General features: G+C 42.8%; 1 protein-coding gene across 5 annotated transcripts in view; it reads left to right on the forward strand.

Moving 5' to 3' along the window:
- The window catches only part of LOC144894060 (uncharacterized), a 93747-nt gene that overhangs the window by 13623 nt on the left and 57660 nt on the right, over positions 1–22464 (forward strand). For 2 of the 5 annotated variants that reach the window (XM_078785812.1, XM_078785811.1), the window contains exon 3: positions 19984–20082. In XM_078785812.1, the coding sequence (XP_078641938.1) occupies positions 19984–20082 (99 nt within the window). Of the gene's footprint in view, positions 1–18006; positions 18079–19980; positions 20083–22464 lie in introns of all 5 variants that reach the window. The other 3 variants (XM_078785810.1, XM_078785809.1, XM_078785813.1) reach the window with 2 other exon arrangements.

The following is a 22464-nucleotide window of genomic DNA, read 5'->3' on the forward strand; positions in this document are numbered from 1 at the left end:
CCAAAGACAAGGAATCAAGTGGAATTTTGCTTTTAACAAAAAAAAAAACACGAAATGACATAACAGCCTCCACTATTAGCAGTTAGGGTGCTGGCTTGGGATCCTAGGATCCTGGGTTCGAATCCCGGTCGACCGCTGAATTAACGCCAGGGGGGTTGACTCAGCCTGTTCATCCTTCCGAGGTCGGCTAATTGAGTACCAGCTTGCTGGGATGAATGATCCCCGGTGTGTACCCCGGTTTAGAATAGGTGCACCGTATCTCTGCGCATCGTAAGAGCGTGACCAAGGGTTGGCGTCAGGAAGGGCATCCGGCCATAAAAACATTGCCTCAAACAGGGAACCATGATTGTCATGGGGCCCGCAAGGCCAACCCCTGCTCTAGTGGGGAAAATGGCCTTAAAACGATCATTCATTCAATTTCCCTCTTCCATGATCCTCAATCTTGAATAAAAAGACAATTTCTAAAAAGACAAGAATCTCTCGCGAGATCTCGGAGACGGTGGGAGGGATTTTCGAAGCTCCACACGGTCTCCACGTTTTTCGAAGTTAAGTCTGTTCACAATTGTATTTTGTCGAAACTGTATTTATCTTTCGGTGTGTGAAGTTATTGTGTGCAACTTTGGTTGTTTCTCGGTGTTTATCTTTCATAAATTGATCGTCTGTTTGCCGTGTCGTGTCTTGAGGCCTTGTACAGTGTGCACTGTACAACCTTGAGGCTTTGTTTTTCTCTCAGCGGTCCGTCGTTTGTGATCCAATAACTTTCGTTCTCTGTATTCCCAGGCTTTTCACCCATAGCCTACTTCCTTGTGTAAATCTCAACTCAAAAAAAAAAAAAAAAAAAAAAAAAAAACACAACATTTCCTTCTCTGTTCTCATTCGTTTATTCATTCTTATTCGTTCGTTCGTTCTTCCACCACGTGTTTCTCCCCCATTTCCCCAGATAGTTTTCACTCATTAACCTTCAATGTTTACACTTTCCCCTCAAGTGATGTATTCCGTCATATTTTATAACACCTTTTTCTTCTTCTTCTTTAAAAGGCTGCTTTCGACTTGCTCACCAAATCAATTCATCCCAAAAAAAATATCCATCTCCTATAGTGCCTTTTTTCTACATTCCCTAAACTCTCCTGCACTCCATCCTCCATCCAGCGTCCTTAAACGTATTTTTAACTCGAAGGTCACAAGAAACTCATTTTGCAATAAATGTTCGTTTCCCATAAATCGTACACTTTCAAAAATCCAATCTCACCCCTCCCCTCCAAATCTTCCCCATAACCCCTCCCCTCCAAATCTTCCCCATCACCCCTCCCCTCCAAATCTTCCCCATCACCCATCCCTTTCAAATCTCCCCCCTTGCCCCCTCCCTCCTAAACTACCCCCTCACCCCTCCCCGCCAAGACGCCCCCTCGCCCCTCCCCTCCTAGACTCCTGCCTCACCCCTCCCCTCCAAATCTCCCCCATATCCCATCCCTTTCAAATCCCTCCCCTTGTCCCTTCCCTCCCAAACTCCCCCCTCACCCCTCCCCTTCAAATCTCCCCACCCTCATTGCTTCTCAATTTCCCCCCTCTCACTCCCCCTCCTCAAAGCGTCCTCCCCGCTTCTTCCCCCTTCAAACTCTCACCTCCATCTCCCCCAACCTTCTGCCTCGCTCTTCCCCCTCCTCAAATAACACCTCATTGTGGCTCACCCAATCACCATCAAACCTTTTGTCCGCCCCATCCTTCCCTTTCTCCGAGCTATTCTGAAATCTCTGACACACCTTCAACAGCTCTCCCTATCTCTTCCACCTCTTCCACATCTTACCCTACCCCTCCTCCCCCCTGTTCTGTATCTGATGCTCCCCCTTCCTCTTCATTAACGGTATGGACCTCAAACATCCGGGGCCTTCGTTCAAACTTAACTGATCTCTCCATACAGGTTGCTTCTGTCAAACCAGACGTGATCTGCTTAACAGAAACTTTCCTCCTTTATGATGTCTCTGATTCCATAGTATCTCTCCCGGGCTACTCCCTCCTCCGGTATGATAGACCTGAGCCTCGTCCTGGAGGCGGGGTTGCTATCTTTATCAAAAACTCTCTTCCTCACTCGCCCTGCACTGCACTCTCTCCACCTCACCCCCAGGAATACCTCTGGCTACGGCTTCCCCTTCGCTCCCACCTCTTGTTCATATGTGTGTTGTACCGTCCACCAAACAGTGATGACTCCATCTACATCTCGCTGTCTGATGATATGGACCAACTTCTATCTACTCATCCCAACTCTCTCTTCCTCATATGTGGTGATTTCAATTGTCACCATGCCAGTTGGCTGGGTGTGGGTACCTCTCTCACCAGCCATGGCTCTTCAGCAAAGGACTTCTGCGACTCACTGGGACTGACACAATCTGTCAATTTCCCGACCCGGATCTCAGTCAACGGAACATCTTCTCTTCTGGACTTGGTTATGACTAACTTCCCTGAAAATGTCTGCTGCTCTTCTTCTGCTCCGATCGGATCATCTGATCATGTCCTTGTTAAAGTGGACATCTCTCTGACCATCCTCAGGGAGCCTGCTCAGCGTCGACGAGTCTGGCATTTCACTCAGGCCAACTGGCACGGTCTTCAAGCAGCCATCAATCATCTGGACTGGTCTCCCATCTCTACCACCTCTGACATCAACTCATCCTGGGAATTCTTCCAAAGTAAATTGCTCTCTCTCATGCACAGATTTATCCCATCTCGTCTTCAGTTGTCATACCCTTCCTCCCGTCCATGGTACACGGAATCTTGTGGTGAGGCTGTTGCCCAGAAACAACTTGCCTTCGTCTCCTGGAAAGCAAATCCAATGGAAGGAAATCTCATTTCCTTTCACAAAGCCCGAAACAAGTGTGTGTCCACCCTCAGGAGAGCCAGGAAACAATATCTCTCCGCTCTCAAGACCGAACTCTCTTATCTGTCTCCCTCTTCCAAATCCTGGTGGCGTCTGGTCAAATCCGTTTCTGGTGTTTGTTCCCCCTCCATCCCCTCCCTTACCTCAAACGGCTACACAGCTGACTCCGCACGTGAAAAAGCTGAATGCCTCAACTCTGTGTTTGCCTCTAAATCTTGTGTCCCAAACCCATCCCTCTCTGTACCCACCATACCCAGTCGTACCCTGCTGCTCCTGGACTCCGTGTCCTTTCCTCCTGACAAGGTGGAAAAGTTTCTGTCAACCCTCGACTCTGATTCTGCAACTGGACCCGACGGCATCAGCCCACGGGTCCTAAAATCCTGCTCTGCTGCTCTATCTCACCCTCTCTCTGTTCTCTTCACCCTCTCTTTTGCTCAAGGTCAACTGCCATCTGCTTGGAAATCAGCCAACATCACCGCTTTGCACAAAAAAGGTGCAAAAACAGATCCTAGCAACTACAGACCAATCAGCCTTCTCCCAATTATCAGCAAAGTCATGGAATCCATCATTGCTTCGGATATGAAATCTTTCCTCTTCTCCAATGGCTTGATCTCTGATCATCAATTTGGTTTCAGACCAGGTCACTCTACTCTGGACATGCTGCTTCTGCTGTCTCAACAATGGATGGAGGTCCTCAATGCCAAACAGGAAATTAGAGCTGTCTCCCTCGACATATCACGTGCCTTCGACACGGTCTGGCACCCCGCTCTGCTCACCAAACTCTCCTCCTTTGGTATCCATGGAAATCTCCACGCATGGCTGGCGGACTTCCTCTCTAGTCGTCGTCAACGTGTGGCCCTGAATGGGTTTCTCTCATCTCCTCTTCCTGTTCAGGCTGGAGTTCCCCAAGGCAGTGTTCTGGGCCCCGTGCTTTTTCTGGTCTTCATCAATGATCTCTCTGACTCTCTCGAAAATCCTCTCTATCTCTTTGCTGATGACTCCACTCTCTGCCGCTCCATTCCTCTTCCCTCAGATCGGCAGTCTGCTGCCTCCTCACTCTCTGAAGACCTGGACAAAATCACAGACTGGTCAAACAAGTGGAACATGTCTTTCAATCCTGACAAATCTCACACTCTTACTATGTCTCTCCGAAAAGATCGACTGGACAACCCTCCCATCTACTTTCTCAACAATCCTCTCCAAGAAGTTCTGTCGCTCAAGATTTTGGGTCTCACTATCTGCCATGATCTTTCTTGGGAAAACCACATTTCCAAGCTGGCCTCCAAAGCCGGTCGCCGACTGGGCATCCTCCGTCGTGCGAAGTCCTTCCTCGGCACACCTGAGCTCCTCACCACATACAAGGCTTTCATCCGCAGCTCAATGGAATACTGTTCTCCCCTATGGGCCGGTGCTCCTGCCTCACACCTAGCTCGGCTTCACGCTGTTGAAACCAAAGCTTTCAGAATTATTGGAATCTCCCGCGATGAAGCTATCTCTGAGGGCCTTTCACTCACTCACCGCAGGCAGGTAGGTGGTCTTTCTGTCTTCTACCGACTCCTCTCCGGCCTTGCACCCCCAGCTCTCTCTGTGCTCTGTCCCCCAAATATTCCTACAGGTCGCACAAGATCTGCCAGCAACCCTCTGATGGTTAAACTGCCGAAATCTCGGCTCTCTGCTCACCTTCACTCTTTCATTCCTCTTTTCTCCCACCTCTGGAACAAACTCCCTCACTCCCTTCAATCCCACTCCTCCCTCCAGGTCTTTAAAACAGCTGTTCACCACCATCTCTTATCTTCCCCCATCCAAAACCTTGAGATCTTTTCTACCCCCGCTAATTCACCCCAGATCCACCTTGTTTGAAATTCCAACTTCTTTCCTGGAAGTCCTGGCAGTGTCCATATGTTTTATACCTCTCCCACCGCCCCCTTCCCATGCCCCCCCCCCCCCCAAAGCCCTCGCCCTCGCCCTCTCTCAGATCTCTCGATGTCTCCATGTCTCTCGGTCCCTGCTCTCAAATGTTGTGTTTGTGTCCTTCCCCCTCTCTCCCCATCTTGTCTACCGCTCCCGATGTTATATGTTTTATGTGTCGGTTTGTCTTTCTGTGTGATTAATGTTCGCTCTTTCACGAGCCTCGATCTTGTATACCAAAAAAATAAATAAATAAATAAATAATAATTTTGACATAAAATACAAGCCACTTTACCACAAGGCGTGTATAAAAATAAAGAGAGATAGATAGATAGATGGAGATTTTAATAATGCAAACTCTTTATTGCAACATTTCCCACTCAGTCTATAATAGCCCATCCCCACTAGATCATATCATGCATCCTTTAACTACCTCTGATCATATCATCTGCCACCGAAGGTGAGTGGAGGTTATATCTTCACCTCTGTTTCTTTGTCTGTTTGCCTGTGAGAAGGATACCTCAAAACGTTATGGACGGATCCGGACGAAATTTGGTGGACAGGTTGGGTGTGTCACAAGAACGAATTACAGGAAAAATTATTACATTTTGGTGAACATCCGGATCTGGATACCAGAATTTTTAAAAGTTATTTTTCACCAATGAGCGATGGGGCCAAAAACGATATATAACATGATAGCTCCACTCTCTGCCGCTCCATTCCTCATATCTGAGATCGGCAGTCTGCAGCCTCCTCACTCTCTGCAGACCTGGACAAAATCACAGTGATCAAACAAATGGAACATGTCTTTCAAACCTGACAAATCTCACACTCTTACGATGTCTCTCCGAAAACACCGACTGGACAACCCTCCCATCCACTTTCTGAATAATCCTCTCCAAGAAGTTCTGTGACTCAATCTTTTGGGTCTCACTATCTGCCATGATCTTTCCTGGGAAAACCACATTTCCAAGCTGGCCTCCAAAGCCAGTCGCCGACTGGGCATCCTCCGTCGTGCAAAGTCCTTCCTTGGCACACCTGAGCTCCTCACCACATACAAGGCTTTCATCCGCAGCTCAATGGAATACTGCTCTCCCCTCTAGTGCTCCTGCCTCACACCTAGCTCGGCTTCACGCTGTTGAAACCAAAGCGTTCAGAATCATTGGAATATCCCGTGATGAAGCTAACTCCGAGGGCCTTTCACTCACTCACAGCAGGCAGGTTGGTGGTCTTTCTGTCTTCTACCGACTCCTATCCGGCCTTGCTCCCCCAGCTCTCTCTGGGCTCTGTCCCCCAAATATTCCAACAGGTCGCACAAGATCTGCCAGCAACCCTCTTCTGGTGAAATTGCCAAAATCAAGACTCTCTACTCACCTTCACTCCTTCATTCCTCTTTTCTCCCGCCTCTGGAACAAACGCCCTCACTCTCTTCAATCCCAATCCTCCCTCCGGGTCTTTAACACAGCTGTTCACCACCATCTCTTATCTTCTCCCATCCAAAACCTTGATCTTTTCTAACCCTGTTAATTCAACCCAAATCCACTTTTTTTTGAAATACCAACTTCTTTCCTGGAAGTTCCAGCAGAGTCCATGTGTTTTTACCTCTTCCACCCCCCCCCCCCCGGCCTTCCCATGCCTCTTCCCCCCAAGTCCTCTCCCTCCCACAGATCTTCCATTGTCCTTGTTCTCTGCTGTTGTACTTGTGTGGTTCCCTCTCTCTCCCCATCTTGTCTCCCGCTCCCTTTTTTGTATGTTTTGTGTGTCCGCTCGTTGTTTTTTTTTATTAATGTTAGCTCTTACACGAGCCTCGATCTTGTATACAAAAAAAAAAAAAAAAGCTCAAAACGTTGTGGATGGCTTATGCCAAAACTTGGTGGATGAGTTGGGGGTTTTTTTGCCCTCTGACTAAAGTGCTCTTTTTATTCCGTCATACATGGCATGAAGGTTTCTGTTGTCTTAAGGCCATGTGAATATCTTGGCAAATATTGATCCAATATTTGTTTGCACAAAAGCTTGCTTTGTTTTGCGCAATAGCCTTAGCTAGGTTCAAGTCGTGCAGGGTTTGGCCATTTGGATTTATGTTGTGCATCAAATAAGCTGCGTTCTTTGCTTCAATGGCTGGCTCCATTTCTCCTGAAAAGGTTGCGAGAACCTTCTTTCTTTCCTGCTAGCTCTTCTTTTGCCAAATGTGATTACTGCACTCTCGTAGATGACTAATATTAGGGACTTCGAGGCTTCATCGACATTGCCAGTTCGGCCTTCAGTAGGTAGAGTGAAATGCGGTTAAAAACAACGCCGGATCATACCAAAGACTTTTAAAATGCTACATGCTGCTTACTTGCTTGACGCTCAGCAACACTCCAAATTTCAAACTGTATCAATTTCCGAGCTGTATCTCGGAACTGGCTGCGACTTTCGGAATGACGTTGTACATATCAATAATGTGAATAGATAGTAAGTATGCAGGGGTGAAATGTTTTTTGACCTGGACCTAATTTTAAGGTCACGCCCCAATTATACATTCACTTTTATATTTTTCACCAAAACTTCACTGGTTGTCCGATCAGAACGAAATTGCCCTCCCTAGATAGTGTAGCGTAAGGCTAATTTATGATTAAATTGCATCATACCACTCGGAGTTAAAGGTTAAGGTCAAATGGCACTCTGGAAAGGAAAAAAACAACGCGTTATTTGTCATCACTTATCCAATGCGGAATCTCAAAGACCGTTTGGCCTTCCATGATGTTCTTGCATCATAATAGTGTACTTGCACTGAAGTTGTGCACCTGATATTTGATGAATGTACTTGACCTATTTTTTTGGATTGTGACCTAATTAACAAAAAACACCTTTTCGATCACAACGTGAACTAGAATGGCACTCAGTAGAGCGCATACCTCCACCTGATGAACACTTTACGTTTTGTATCGACTGATAGGCCGGATCTGAATTCGGACCTGAACCAAAATCCAATCGGCTTGTTCTTGTCACCTAACCAACTCGTCCACCAAGTTTATTCATAACTCGTCCATAACTTTTTTAAACATCATGGTATATTTTGCTTTTCACCCGATCTCTCAATGGTGAAGAATCACCTAAAAATTTAATAATTATTGTAGCCGAATCCATATTCAGATCTTCACCAAAATCAAAACAATTAGTCCTTTTGACACACACAACCTCTCCACCAAGTTTCGGCCAAATCCGTCCACAACTTTTTGAGATATCCTGCTATATATCATTTTTGGCCATATCACTCAATGGTGAAGAATCACTTTTAAAAATTCTACTAGCTGCATCCGGATCTGAATTTTCACCAAAATCGAATCGATTCTTCCTTGTCACACACACAACCTGTCCATCAAGTTTCGTCCAAATCCATCCATAACTTTTTGACATATCCTGCTATATGTTGGTTTTGGCCCTATCTCCCAATGGTGAAGAATCACTTAAAAATTCTAGTAACCGGATCCGGATCCGGATCCGGATCTTCACCAAAATATAATCATTTCGTCCTTGTCATACATGCTACCTTTCTGCCAAATTTCATCGGAATCCGTCCACAACTTTTTGAGATATCTTGTTCACAGACAGACAGGGGTGAAAACATAACCTCCATCCACCTTTGGTGGCGGAGGTAATAATTTTCTTCTGATTTTCATGATGCTGGTTTTTATGGATGTAGATGTGGACATGTTTTCTTAAGTTACACTCTATCCCTAAATGTTGAAGGTCAAGATCATGTAGTAGTTCGAAACAAATATGGCCATCATTGGATCACGGACCATTGGTACGTCGCAGGCGATCGCCAAGGGTAAGTCTTGGTTTGGGGAGGCTTATCCTTGGCGATCATTTTGCGATCCCAGATACCTAGTTCATGTTGGTTTTAAATACTGGAAGGGAAAATAAAGTGACTGACTTGATTGCATCAAGAAAAGTAAAATGAAAATAGAAAATAACCAATCAGCAGCTTTTCAAACTCAGCACCTGAAGCGGCCGCCGTAAACGGGAGACAGACAAATGCACAGACAAACACCACTGTTTGCAATAATTTATATACAAGATGGTTGGGACCAAGGGTTTTCCAGAAACGACAGTTCTGATTAATGGATGTTATCGTGTTAAGTTGTACTTTAATCCGAGGAGCGAACCCTAAACCTCACACCCCCTTCATTGTCTGTTTATTTGGACTCACCCTATGCAACCAATGGCAGGCACCATGTTGGACGTGGAATAAAGGAGTGAAATGCGGTTTAATCTGTTTGTATAGTTATTGTTGAGAACGTTACATACAAAAACAGGAAGGTGTCACATAACTGAGAATGGTGTGCTGTTGTTTTTGTAAAGTTTAGTTCGAGTACAAATCAGATGCAGACGGGCTTTGCATTTTGAGATGCTTTCAAATTGTCTTGTATCCGGTACATCTGCATAATTCCCTGTTGGGTAACGGAATATTTCTGCTCCAGAAAATTTAAAAACGGATAAAGGGGATGGAGGTTATGTTTTCACCCCTGTCTGTCTGTCTGTTTGTTTGATTGTCTGTGAACAAGATATCTCAAAAGGTTATGGACGGATTCGGAAGAAATTTGGCAGAGATGTAGCGTGTGTAACAAGGACGACATGATTAGATTTTGGTGAAGATCCAGATTCGGATCCGGCTACTATAATTTTTAAGTGATCTTCACCAATGGGAGATCGGGCCAAAAACAATACATAGCAGGATATCTCAAAAAGTTGTGGACGGATTTGGACGAAACTTGTTGGACCGGTTGCGTATGTAAGCATGAATTAGTTGGGTGTGCCAAACCTCTCTTCCATGTGAATGTTAATGGGAAGAAGAATATTAAGGGGAGAGAAACAAAACTGCCAGTCAAGAGTAGCTTTGTTGTTTATCGTGCCATGTTGAAGTTTTGATCTGCTGAACAGTTTTGACCCCCCCTCTTTTTTCTGTGTGGGGATGACAAACTCTTGAAGAAGATAATTTGCTTTGACTCTGGAATAAACTCAAGGTCAGAGTTTATCCGCTTGCTGGTTTGGAACGATAGATTGAAATACTATCGGCTTTTGTGTCGATGAAGGAGAGGTCGGTGCAGATGGTGATGAAGATAAATGCAGGAAGTCGTAAAGGTTCCAGTGAGGGTGAGGTAAATGTCTGCAGTGGTGAGAGTAGGGCGGGTGTACGTGGTGGTGAACGTGCAGCAAGTGCAGGCAGTGATGAGGATGGAGTGAGTGCACACAATGGCGAGGGTGCATAGAGGGTCGGCGTTGGTGAGGTTGGGGTCTAGATAGGTGGGATTAAGGCCAGCGATATATTTTGGGTCGGGGGTGAAACATTAATATATATGGCGTCTTCGTTCTGCACGGAGGAAATTAGACAGAGTTGTGAATTGTTTAGAAGGGAGCAGGAGTAAGGGATATTGAAGAAAAGTTAAATAACAATATTATTGGGTCGTGTTGGAAGATGTTGGCTGTGGTCCATGTCAGAGGACATGTTATTGGAAAAGTTAGAAGGAGTTAATTCGCAGAGATTTGGAGCACAGGACCGGAAAGCTACAAGATGTCGAGGTGAGACAGGAAAGAGAGAATAGAAAGAGGTTTCGCAATCTGCGGGTAAAATACTATTGTATGGAGAGAAAGGGTGACATAAAGGAGGGAATCAATACGGATGATTCTTTCCTAATCGAGAATTTGGAAGGAAAGAATGTTAACGTACTTGTTCGGATTCTTTTGCGGGGCTCCTGGTACAAGTGAAGAGCAGGGTAGAATGGTTCGTGAAGAACTCAGATGCACATGATAAGGGAAGAGTATTCATTATGGAGGATTTAAATTTAACAGTGATAGATTTTGGTCCAGGAAACGGGAAACGGCAGAGCAAGTGATGAATTTCTAGATCTATTTATAGGATTGCTTTTTTTTTTTAGCCAGTTGTAGATAAGCCAATGAGGAGGAATGCAGTGTTGGACCTTTTTAAAGTAATCACGGGCTAGTGGTATGGCCGAAGAGGATGCACACGCACTTGTGAGCCACTTAGCTTTGGATTGAATCCCAGGCCAGCTATAAAGTGTCATCCCAGTGTTTCCCAGGCAGGGTGATTCATCAATGTTTGTGCAGTCAATTGCATGGATGCTAAAACCGGGCGTCCCATCTGCCGGCAGTAGTTGGTGGACATTAAAGATCCCATGGCATATTTCGCGAAGAGTAGTCGAGCTATCACCGGCACCATGAACAAATTACAAATTCCTGCCCTGACCTCCAGGAGACGATTCGAATATGGTTATGATCGGGGAGGTAGAATAGCTTTGAGAGACAAGTGACCGTAAAATACTGTGTGCAAGGATTCTGTTGAGAATGAAAGTTCCGGGTAGAAGAATAAGGCTAATATATTTCAGGAAGGCAAACTTTGAGGGTATGATGAGAGAGTTCGGGGCTTCATATTGGGACAAATGAACGGGAGAGCGATATCAGCATCGGATAAATGGTTCACCTTCAATAAGGCAATGTGTCGTGTACAGAGCAAGTATATTCCAGTGTGGTCGAAAGCCAGAGGCGGAAAGATCGGGGTGGTGGTGTGTTCATTTGAGGAGTGCTATTACGGATAATCAGAAGGTATTTATTAGGTATAAATCAACAAGCAGGACTGGAGTCAGACTCAGATCCGAATAAGAGTAACAAAAAAAAACAAAAAAAAACAACATAAAGTAACAGATAATTATGTGACAGTAAAATGCATAAAGTTCCGAATAAGAGTAACAGATAATAGTTAATAAAATAAGTAGGAAAGCCAAAAGAGAATATGACAAGGACATTGCCAACAATATTAAGCAAAAGATCAAGGCAGTTTTTAATTACTTAAGGGGGTAAAGAGCAAGTCAAGAGATGTGTGGGTCAGTTGAGGGTTAGCACAAGAAGATTGGTTAGTACTAAAAGTGAGATGGCAGGCTTATTAAATAGCTTCAACATTTATATAAGAACAGTCAGAGGAATTACCAATAGGTGAGAGAGAGAATCTGTCATGCTGGTGAGGAAGGGCTGTTAGAGGAAATTCAAGTAAGAGTAGAGGAAGTCAAATAAAGTGCTGTTGGCCTGTGAATTTAGCTTTAGTTGTGGGGAGGATGCAAGAGATCTGTTAATTAGCCCGTCCCCTGCACAGCAGGAGACGGGGTTTTGTAATCACTTATGTATGTGTATGTGTGTGTGTGTGTGTATGTATGTGTGTGTGTGCGTGTGTGTGCGTGTATGTGTGTGCATGTCTGTGTGTGTATGTGTGTGTGTGTGTGTGTGTGTGTGTGTGTGTGTGTGTGTGTGTGTGTGTGTGTGTGTGTGTGTGTGTGTGTGTATGTATGTGTGTGTGTGTATGTATGTATGTATGTCTGTGTATGTGGATGTGTGTCTGGGCCATAACTTGTTTTATCATTTGAGTTTTGTCATCAAATTTTCACCAAAGCTTTATTATGAGAGCTAGTGTGCCTCAGCACGCTCTGCGCACCTCACCACACGTCGTTTCAGAGGGATAGGCATCTTTGACCATTTTGGGGTGTATTTTGGGTCTTCATGGTGTTTTGGGTCTTCAGGGTATTTTGGATCCTCTTGGCCTTCAAGGGTATTTTGAGTCTTCGGTGTCTACAGGGGCTTTTGGGTCTTAATGGTCTTTTGGTTCCTCGAGGTTTTTAAGGGTCTTTGGGGTATTTTGGTTCTTCAGGGTATTTAAGGGTCTTTTGGGTCTAAAGGGCAAATTAATAATTTGGTCAAAGGTCAAGGTTGCATAAAACCGTCAATTTTCATAAAATTAACCTGAAATTTTAACAATTTGCATATTGGGTCGCAGAATTGGTTCATCAATCAAAAGCTAGAAGCTGATTTTTTTTTTTTTAGATCTAAAGCTCAAAGGTCAAGGCCGCATAAAATCATCAATTTCTTTTTTCTTTTTTCGTTATTTTGCGCAAATGGAAGAAGAAGAGGACGTCGGAATACAAACAGACACGGACGGGATTTGCATTTTCAGAGGCTTTCCAGTTATATTTACCATTGAGATGCAGAATGAACCACTTTGATAAATGTAAATAATTAAAGGTAGTCTGCATGGATTTACTGGTGTGTGTGTGTGTGTGTGTGTGTGTGTGTGTGTGTGTGTATGTATGTGTGTGTGTGTATGTATGTATGTATGTCTGTGTATGTGGATGTGTGTCTGGGCCATAACTTGTTTTATCAGCTTCAACATGTTTAACAGGTCATGTTTAACAAATTTATTGGAGTTCTATGAAGCAGTTTCTGATTGGACGGATGAGGGCATTGCAGTGGATATTGTATATGTAAACCTTCAGAGCATTTGAGAAGGTACCACGTAGGAAGTTGTTCGCTGAGGTGAGGACTTGCGGTGCGGCTGCTGGAGTAGCTAACTGGATTGAAAACTGGCTTAGTGATAGGAAACTCTGTGAGTGGATGCAAGTACTCGGGTGCCACATGGATCAGTGATAGCCAGGATCCTTATTATTCATAATATATACATCAATGATTTGGACAGTGGAGTTAAGAGTCACCTTTCCAAATGTACAGGTTAGTGGATACACCTGGCTTGGAGGATACATAACAGAGAGGGCGGTGATCAGATTCAGGAAAGTCGAGATGCAGTACTTTCATAGCTTAGGCAAAAGAATGGCAGATGCAGTTTAACATAAAGAAATGTCGGATGCAAGGGATGGGACATTATGCAAGGGGCCATATTGGAGCATGTGACACAGCAGTTCACGTTTTGGGGTCACAGCAGACAGCACTATGGGTGATTGTAATTCGTTTTTAGGTTGTATTCGTCGGAGGATAAATTATAAATTTAAAGAGTTATTGACAACACTGTTGGAATGTAGTGAGGCCTCATCTAGAATATTGTTTACAGTTTTGGTGGCCCCATTTGAGCAAGGACAAAGCTCTGGGTTCAATGTTGATCGATTAGATCGATTCCGCGCCGAGTTCGGTTCATCTAAAGGGCAGCTTAAGGAGGCAGGGCGATGTACATAAGTAAGGAGGCAATTGTGAGGGAATCTGATGGGGATGGTTAAGTTAATGAAGGGTGGAGCCAAAATAGTTGGGTAGAAGAGTTTTTCATTAGAATTGGCCGTGACATGACCAGTGCCCAGAACCTGAGGGCAAAGAGGAGGATTGGTAGGATAATGGGAGGAGTCTTTGGCTCAGTAATTAACTCCACCACCGAAGGTGGATGGAGGTTATGTTTTCGCCTTTTTCTATTTGTCTGTGAACAAGATAACTCAAAAAGTTGTGGACAGATTCGGACGACATTTGGCAGAGAGGTAGTGTATGTGGCAAGGACGAAATTGTTCGATTTTGGTGAAGATCCGGATTCGGCTACTAGAATGTTTAAGTGATTCTTCACCATTGGGAGATGGGGCCAAAAACGATATATAGCATGACATCTCAAAAAGTTGTGGACGGATTTGATCAAAACTTGGTGGACCGGTTGGGTGTTTGACGAGGAAGAATCGATTCAATTTTGGTGAAGATCTGAATCCGTATCTGGATCAGAGAATTTTTGAAGTGATTCTTCACCAGTGAATGAAAGGGCCAAAACCGATATACAGCTCGATATCTCAAAAATTATGGGAGGATTTGGACGAAACCTGGTGGACAGGTTGGGTGTGTGACAAGACCGAATCGATTCGATTTTGGTGAAGATCTGAATATGGATTCAGATAGAATCCTTGGTGTTTATCCCTGGTGTTGGCTTAGCGGTTAGGGTGCCAGCTTGGGATCCGAGGATCCTGGGTTCGAATCCTGGTCGATCGCTGAATTAACGCCAGGGGGATTGACTCAGCCTGTCATCCTTCCGAGGTCGGCAAATTGCGTACCAGCTTGCTGGGATGAATGATCCCGGTGTGTACCCCGGTTTAGAATAGGTACACCGGATCCCTGCGCATCGTAAGAGCGTGACCAAGGGTTGGCGTCAGGAAGGGCATCCGGCCATAAAAACATTGCCTCAAACAGGGAACCATGATTGTCATGGGGTCCGCAAGGCTAACCCCTGCTCTAGCGGGGGAAATGGCCTTAAAACGATCATTCATTCATTCATTCATTCATTCATTCATAGATGAATAATTTAATTATTTAAGTGATTCTTCATCACCATTGAGAGATCAGGCGAAAAGCGATATGCAACATGATATTTTACAAAGTTGTGGACGACTTATTACAAAACTTGGTGGATGAGTTGGTTAGGTGACAAGAACAAGTCGATTCGATTTTGGTTCAGGTCTGAATCCAGATTTGGCCTTTCAATGGAATGCAAAACCGAAATTGTTCAGCCTGGTGGAGCTTTGCGCTCGACCGAGTGCCATTGTAGTTAATGCATGGAATAGTCTTCCTGGAAAAGTAATGCAGCAAAAACAGTAGGTAGGTTTAAATGGTAATTAGATGGGTATGTATAAGCATTGGGGGTAGAGAGGTACATGGACATTGGCAGGACTGGCAGGATATAGCTTTGGTCTGAATTGGCAGTCATATCCACCAGAAACACTAGCTCCCTTTGCGAGCAGCCTGAGGGGTAGATGGAGGAGGGGGGATGGGGGGGGATAGTGGGAATTTTTTTTTTTTTGCCGTGGCTAATAATCCCCCTGTCTGCAGCAGTGGTCAATAAACCACTTGCACTGTGGCACGTCGACAAGTGAAAATTGTAAGTCGTCTTCCCCCTCACACTCACACAGGGGTGGGGGATGTGCCCATGACCTGAACCTGAGTACTATCAACACATGCAAACACTTTTATGATGCTCTAATAGGAACACAAACAACACAAATAAACTCTGTTTATTTATGACGTCATGAGTCATGCCGTTTGTGGCTGGACATAGATACACTTGCTCTATTATATAGATGTGTAGTGTTACGTATTACCTCCCGAAACCCCGGTTACGGTGCACCTCAGAGTCTGGAGCGGGAACACGGCTGAAAGATTTGGTATTTTGCGTTTTTTAATAAACCATGGTAAAACCACACCAATGCAATTGTAGAACAAAACAAGTAATTCTATTAACAACTCTCACATACACAATGATAACACTAGTAAAGAAAGTACAATGAAAATGTCACGTGCATCAAATGAACAATACATGTGATGGTACCATCATTTCCCAATGCTCTCAAAGCAATAAACTCACGATACGCCAAACGTGAGTGGAATGTAACATTCCCCAAAGTCCGTGCATGGATCTTCACCCTGGTTGAAGCCGTGCGGAACGACGAGAACAGGCAGGTATCGCCACGACTGCAGAGGAGTTACGAGGTGAGAGGTCGATATGGGAATTGAGCCGATATGGAAACCAACGGCGCTCTACGTGGTGAGGTTGATAGGGAAATCTCAACATGACAGGATGCACCAAGCAGACAGCCTCTTCTTCTTCGAAGACAAAATGATGTATCGGCCTCTAACGGAGGCGCTCGATTTCTCCGACTCACACTTGGTGATAAAACCTGAGACGCAGGTTTAATTGCACTCGCAATATATGATGATGTCGCGGGCAACTCCTTCCCTGGGAAGCCTAAACTCATTCGCGACAGATATCAAAAAAACTCCGCTCGCAGCTTCCACGCAATTCACGGCTGTATCTCTATCATGGCCGTTCTCCTCCTCTTCCTCCTCCTCCTTCCGGTTCTTTGCCGCGTTTTCCTTTTTCCTCCACAAACATTTATTTTTACCTTTTACTAAAATCATCTCCATTTCACACAAAAATCTTAACAACAATATTACCTGAAACTAAAAATCCTACAAGTAATATAATAACAACAAAGGCGGAAGTGACGAATCCGTAACAGTCGTGATTGTAATGCTTGCGAGAGATCTCATCAAAAAGTGAATGGGGTGCAGCTGTTTGTTCATTCCTCACACTAAATGTGTCTACATCGCCAATAAATAATCACCCTGGTAATGTCATGTCCTTTTCTCCACCTGCCCCATGTTCTCCACCCACATTGAGGTGAAATGGATTAGCTTATACATTTAATTAATGTAGTGTTGATAGACCACAGGCATGACGTGGCATAATGGCCTCATTCTGTGTCCAAATTCCTTTTGTATGCTTTTTTGCTACTATTTTGGTGTTCACAACAAAAGTCTGGTGTGAAAAGTTTACTTTGCAAAATTGATATTTCAATGTGATGTTTGCATTCTGAACTGGCTATCAAATTCTTGATGAATGGCTATCATTGTTTTACTTGTATTGTATGTGGTCTCCCCTGAACCCATGTGATCAAGACCACTATCTTCCACATCAACCTGATTTGTGTCTGACACAGTAGCCCATCTGGAGCACAATCTAGAATGTTATTTGCTTGTGGGGCGATAACAGGGCATTTGCGATGGCACCTTGTACATCTGTATGGCTTGATTTGTCACTCCCACCAGGGAGTAATGCATTCGATCGTGTCCGTCCGTCCGTGTGTGTGTGTGTGTTCATGTGTTTGTGAACAAGATATCTGGAAAAGTTCTGAACGGATTTGGATGAAAGTTGGTGGGATGATTGCCCTTGGGATAAGGAAGAATTGATTAGTTTTTGGTGAAGCTCAGGATATTATTCCGGATCCAGGAATTTTTTTAAGGATTCTTTACCATTGGAAGATAGGGCTCTTTTTTTTTTAACATTACCTTATATACGAGTATAATTATATATTTAACATTGTGATATGAAAATAGTTTTCATATTTGTTGTAAATGTAGTTTAAACTCGTGGTTATTCGTTAGAGCGGTGTATTTTTTTTAGCAGCGTCGTCTTCAAGGTTCTTTTTTTTTTTTTACATTATCTTCTATATATTCTATATTTAACATTATGATATGAAAATAGTTTTCATATTTGTTGTAAATGTAGTTTAAACTGGTGGTTATTCGTTAGAGCGGTGTATTTTTTTTTAGTAGCGTCGTCTTCAAGGTTCTTCTTCTTTTTCTTTTTTTTACATTATCTTCTATATATTCTATATTTAACATTGTGATATGAAAATAGTTTTCATATTTGTTGTAAATGTAGCTTAAACTCGTGGTTATTCGTTCAAGCACTGTATTTTTTTTAGCAGTGTCGTCTTCAATGTTAATTTTTTTTGTTTGCCCAATAGACATATTCTGTCATTTTAAAACCACCAAAGTGTGTATTAGGTTTCCCCGTTTCATAAAATGTATCGTTTGATATGTATAATGCTTTAAAACTGTTTTTTTTTTTGTTTTTTTTTAAACCTCAGAACAGATATCAACATTTACCTCAGCAAATGTCAATCGCGGTGTCAGTATTTGATGAACTTATAAAGACTTAGGTGAGTTATAAGTGTGACCAGCATGTGCACGGGATTCTTCCCAGAAGAATGAGTGGTCGCATTAGCTTGTACGACTTAAAATGAACGAGTTTTGTTTTGACGTTTGGGCCAGTTTTACATGTTGTATCCCTAAGGAATGAAACGAACGTTTTCCTGGCTTACAATTTTATTTGAAGTCACACATGCCTCAAAATACACTCACTTATATCGAATTGAACGCTGAATCCAAAAATGTAAGTGAAATTGCCTTGTTTTTTTAACATTATCTTCTATATATTATATATATATATTTGTCTTGTGTTGTCACACTCACTGAACTACTCCCTCCAACTTTTGTGAAATCGTACTATTCCAACTTGACCCACGGCGGGAGTATGCGCTCGACTGAGTGGCGTTCTAGTTTCGACTGTTATTATATTCTAGTTTCGTTCTAGTTCTAGTTTCGACGCCACCAAAGGACAGAGGTTATGTTTTCACCCTTGTCCGTCTGTTTGTCCGTTTGTCTGTCTATGCCTTTGTGAACAGAATTTCTCAATAACTTGTGGACGCATTCGGCCGAAATTTGGCAGAGATGTAGCGTATGTGACAAAGACGAAATGATTAGATTTTGGTGACGATCCGGATCCGGCTACTACAATTTTAAAATGATTCTTCACCATTGAGAGATTTGGCCAAAAACGATACATCGCAGGATATGTCAAAAAGGTATGGACGGATTTGGACGAAACTTGTTGGACAGGTTGGGTGTGCCACAAGGACGATTCGATTCGATTTTGGTGAAGATCTAAATATGGATTCGGATATGATAATTATTTAATTTTTAAAGTGATTTTTCACCATTGGGAGATAAGGCCAAAAACGATACATATACTCAAAAAGTTGTGGACGGATTTGGACGAAACTTGTTGGACAGGTTGGGTGTGCCACAAGGACGATTCGATTCGATTTTAGTGAATATCTAAATATGGATTCGGATATGATAATTATTTAATTTTTAAAGTGATTTTTCACCATTGGGAGATAAGGCCAAAAACGATACATATACTCAAAAAGTTGTGGACGGATTTGGACGAAACTTGTTGGACAGGTTGGGTGTGCCACAAGGACGATTCGATTCGATTTTGGTAAAGATCTGAATATGGATTCGGATATGAGAATTATTTAATATTTTAAGTGTTTCTTCACCATTGGGAGATAAGGCCAAAAACAATACAAAGTAGGATATCTCAAAAAATTATGGATGGATTTGGACGAAACTTGTTGGACAGGTTGTGTGTGAGACAAGGACTAGTCGATTCAATTTTGGTGAATATTCGGATCCGGATCCAGCTAGTAGAATTTTTAAAGAGATTGTTCACCATTGAGTGATATCGCCAACCAGGTGGAGGTATGCTCTCTACTGAGTGCCGTTCTAGTTATATCTGCCTTCATTTTGGCCAATTGAATCAAACATGAATTCAATTCTTAGTACACGACCCCTTTCGTTGAAAGGATAAATAATAATGGAATATTCTTCGAGCGACAGGAATAACATCTATATATATATATATATACAAGATACATAAATGGAAATCGATTCTGGCTTCTTGATCTGCGGATTGCATGAAGTTGGAAGAACCTCCTAATTGGGAAAGGAGAAGGATTGAGATCTTCACGTTGTAAATGCAACCTTATAAGCGGATTGAGCAAGCTGACCAGGAGATATGTGACATTTGAGCAAGGACTAATGTATCAATGACACGAAAGTCTGTAGATAGATACATTTCATGAATCCAATATGTTCCAAGACATCCTTGCTTTTAATCCTCGGTGTGTTATAATCAGGAAGCTGTAAGAAGCACATTCTTGAGTTGCGGTGAAAAGGCAACGCCAATGAAATTTGATACATTTGTCTTACACCAGCAGATCCCAGCGGGAGGTATTTAAGAACGCGCATGGAATTAAGCAGACTTCTCCCGACTCTGCGTGGACGAATATCCCAGAGGCATCTTGGCAATCCCAAAGGTGAACTTAAAAGATGTTCCGCGCGGTTCGTTCCTGAAACGCTGGATTAAGAATTTCACTTTGTATCGTTGTTTTTCAATTCTTGCTTTTCAAACCGATATCAACAACTACATTGGAATTGCTGAATGAAAAAGACTATTGCTATTGTCTGTCCTCAAAAACCCATGGTATCTTCAGTATCTGAATGCTCTTTGGGTGACCGGTATCGTACCTGACAATAGATTCCATTGAATTGCCAAATGAGGATAAGTTCAAATCGGGGAGTGGATGCAAGTTCAGGCACAGAGGGAGTATTTCCTCGTACGTTTGGTTTTGTTTTTAATTGACACTCGACAACCTTAACAGGTTCAATACTATACTTGCTACAGTTCAAACAACACAAGAACATTTCCATGTGATTGTTGAATTAAATATTGATCACCAAAAGCTTTGGTTTCATAAATATATTTTCATTAAGACGTTTTTACATTAATAACAGAATTCCCAGTCTCCATGGTGCTCTGCTCTGTTTATGGGAAACATATACTTTCTTATTGGTCGAAGCTTTAAAAATAGCAGAGGATGCACTGGCAGTGAGTGTATAGTTTATACCCAGTCGGTGGCTGGCAAAGTTCCAGTGCATACTTCATACATTCATATGGTAGGTTGTGGGGAATGAGAAGGAGGAGGAGGTTTGAACGATGTATATACAGTGTTGAGGAAGGTCAAAATTTCTGCAATACTTGCTCATGCAATGTAATAAAATGTGACTGTTTGCATTAACAAACAAGAAAGAGCAATCAGAGATTGCAGACCCTCAGCAAGATGTGTTTGAGTGTTTTTTTAAGGCTTTTGTGTTAAAACAAATATGGCGGCCGAACCACATGACCAGAACTTTGCCAGCCACAGAGGTGCACCTACGAATTGGATTATTCAACATAGGCCATATTTGGATTGGATTACTGGCACAGATAAAGCTATGCACCGGTTGCAGAGAAAATCATTTATTCTGTGTTGGCAAACAGACACACAAACAAATAAACAAGAAGACGTCATGCGGAGCACGATACTTGTAAAATCCACCACCCCCCCCCTCCCCCAACCCCCCACCCCCAAAAGAAAAAAATTCCATTGATACAGCAAATTGTCCATTTCATCAAGTTTAAAATTGACAATCTTGATCAAAGCTCGGGTCAATAGGAAGAAAAGTGACGATTTTTCAGATGAAAAATGATGATTTTGGAAGGTTGACCTTGACTTGACCTTCGACCTTTTGGCCTCAATAATAGTTAGTTTCCCTATTTAGTGACTCAATGTGCAAATGCTGTTCAATTTTCAAGTCAATCGGATGAAAATTGAGGATTTTTGAAACTTGGCCTATGTTGACCTCAAAAATACTTGGTGGTTGAATTCAGTCACCAGATATGCAAGTCCTCTTCAAATTTCAAGTCAATCGGATGAAAATTGAGGATTTTAGAAATATGGCCTATGTTGACCTTTTGGCCTATGTTGGCCTCAAAAATATTTGGTGGTTGAATTTAGTGACCAGATATGCAAATGCTGTTCAATTTTCAAGTCAATCAGATGGAAATTGAGATTTTAGAAATACAGCCTATGTTGACCTTTTGGCCTATGTTGACCTCAAAAATACTTGGTGGTTGAATTCAGTCACCAGATATGCAAGTCCTCTTCAAATTTCAAGTCAATCGGATGAAAATTGAGGATTTTAGAAATATGGCCTATGTTGACCTTTTGGCCTATGTTGGCCTCAAAAATACTTGGTGGTTGAATTTAGTGACCAGATATGGAAATGCTGTTCAATTTTCAAGTCAATCAGATGGAAATTGAGATTTTAGAAATACAGCCTATGTTGACCTTTTGGCCTATGTTGGCCTCAAAAATACTTGGTGGTTGAATTCAGTGACCAGATATGCAAATCCTCTTCAAATTTCAAGTCAATCGGGTGAAAATTGAGGATTTTTGAAACTTGGCCTATGTTGACCTCAAGAATACTTGGTGGTTAAATTCAGTGAACAGATATGCAAGTCCTCTTCAAATTTCAAGTCAATCGGATGAAAATTGAGGATTTTAGAAATATGGCCTATGTTGACTTTTTGGCCTATGTTGGCCTCAAAAATACTTGGTGGTTGAATTTAGTGGCCAGATATGGAAATGCTGTTCAATTTTCAAGTCAATCAGATGGAAATTGAGATTTTAGAAATACAGCCTATGTTGACCTTTTGGCCTATGTTGGCCTCAAAAATACTTGGTGGTTGAATTCAGTGACCAGATATGCAAGTCCTCTTCAAATTTCAAGTCAATCAGATGAAAATTGAGGATTTTAGAAATATGGCCTATGTTGACCTTTTGGCCTATGTTGGCCTCAAAAATACTTGGTGGTTG

The sequence above is a fragment of the Myxine glutinosa genome, chromosome 10 (assembly GCF_964187855.1).
Source record: "Myxine glutinosa chromosome 10, kmMyxGlut1.1, whole genome shotgun sequence".
NCBI lineage: Eukaryota > Metazoa > Chordata > Myxini > Myxiniformes > Myxinidae > Myxine > Myxine glutinosa.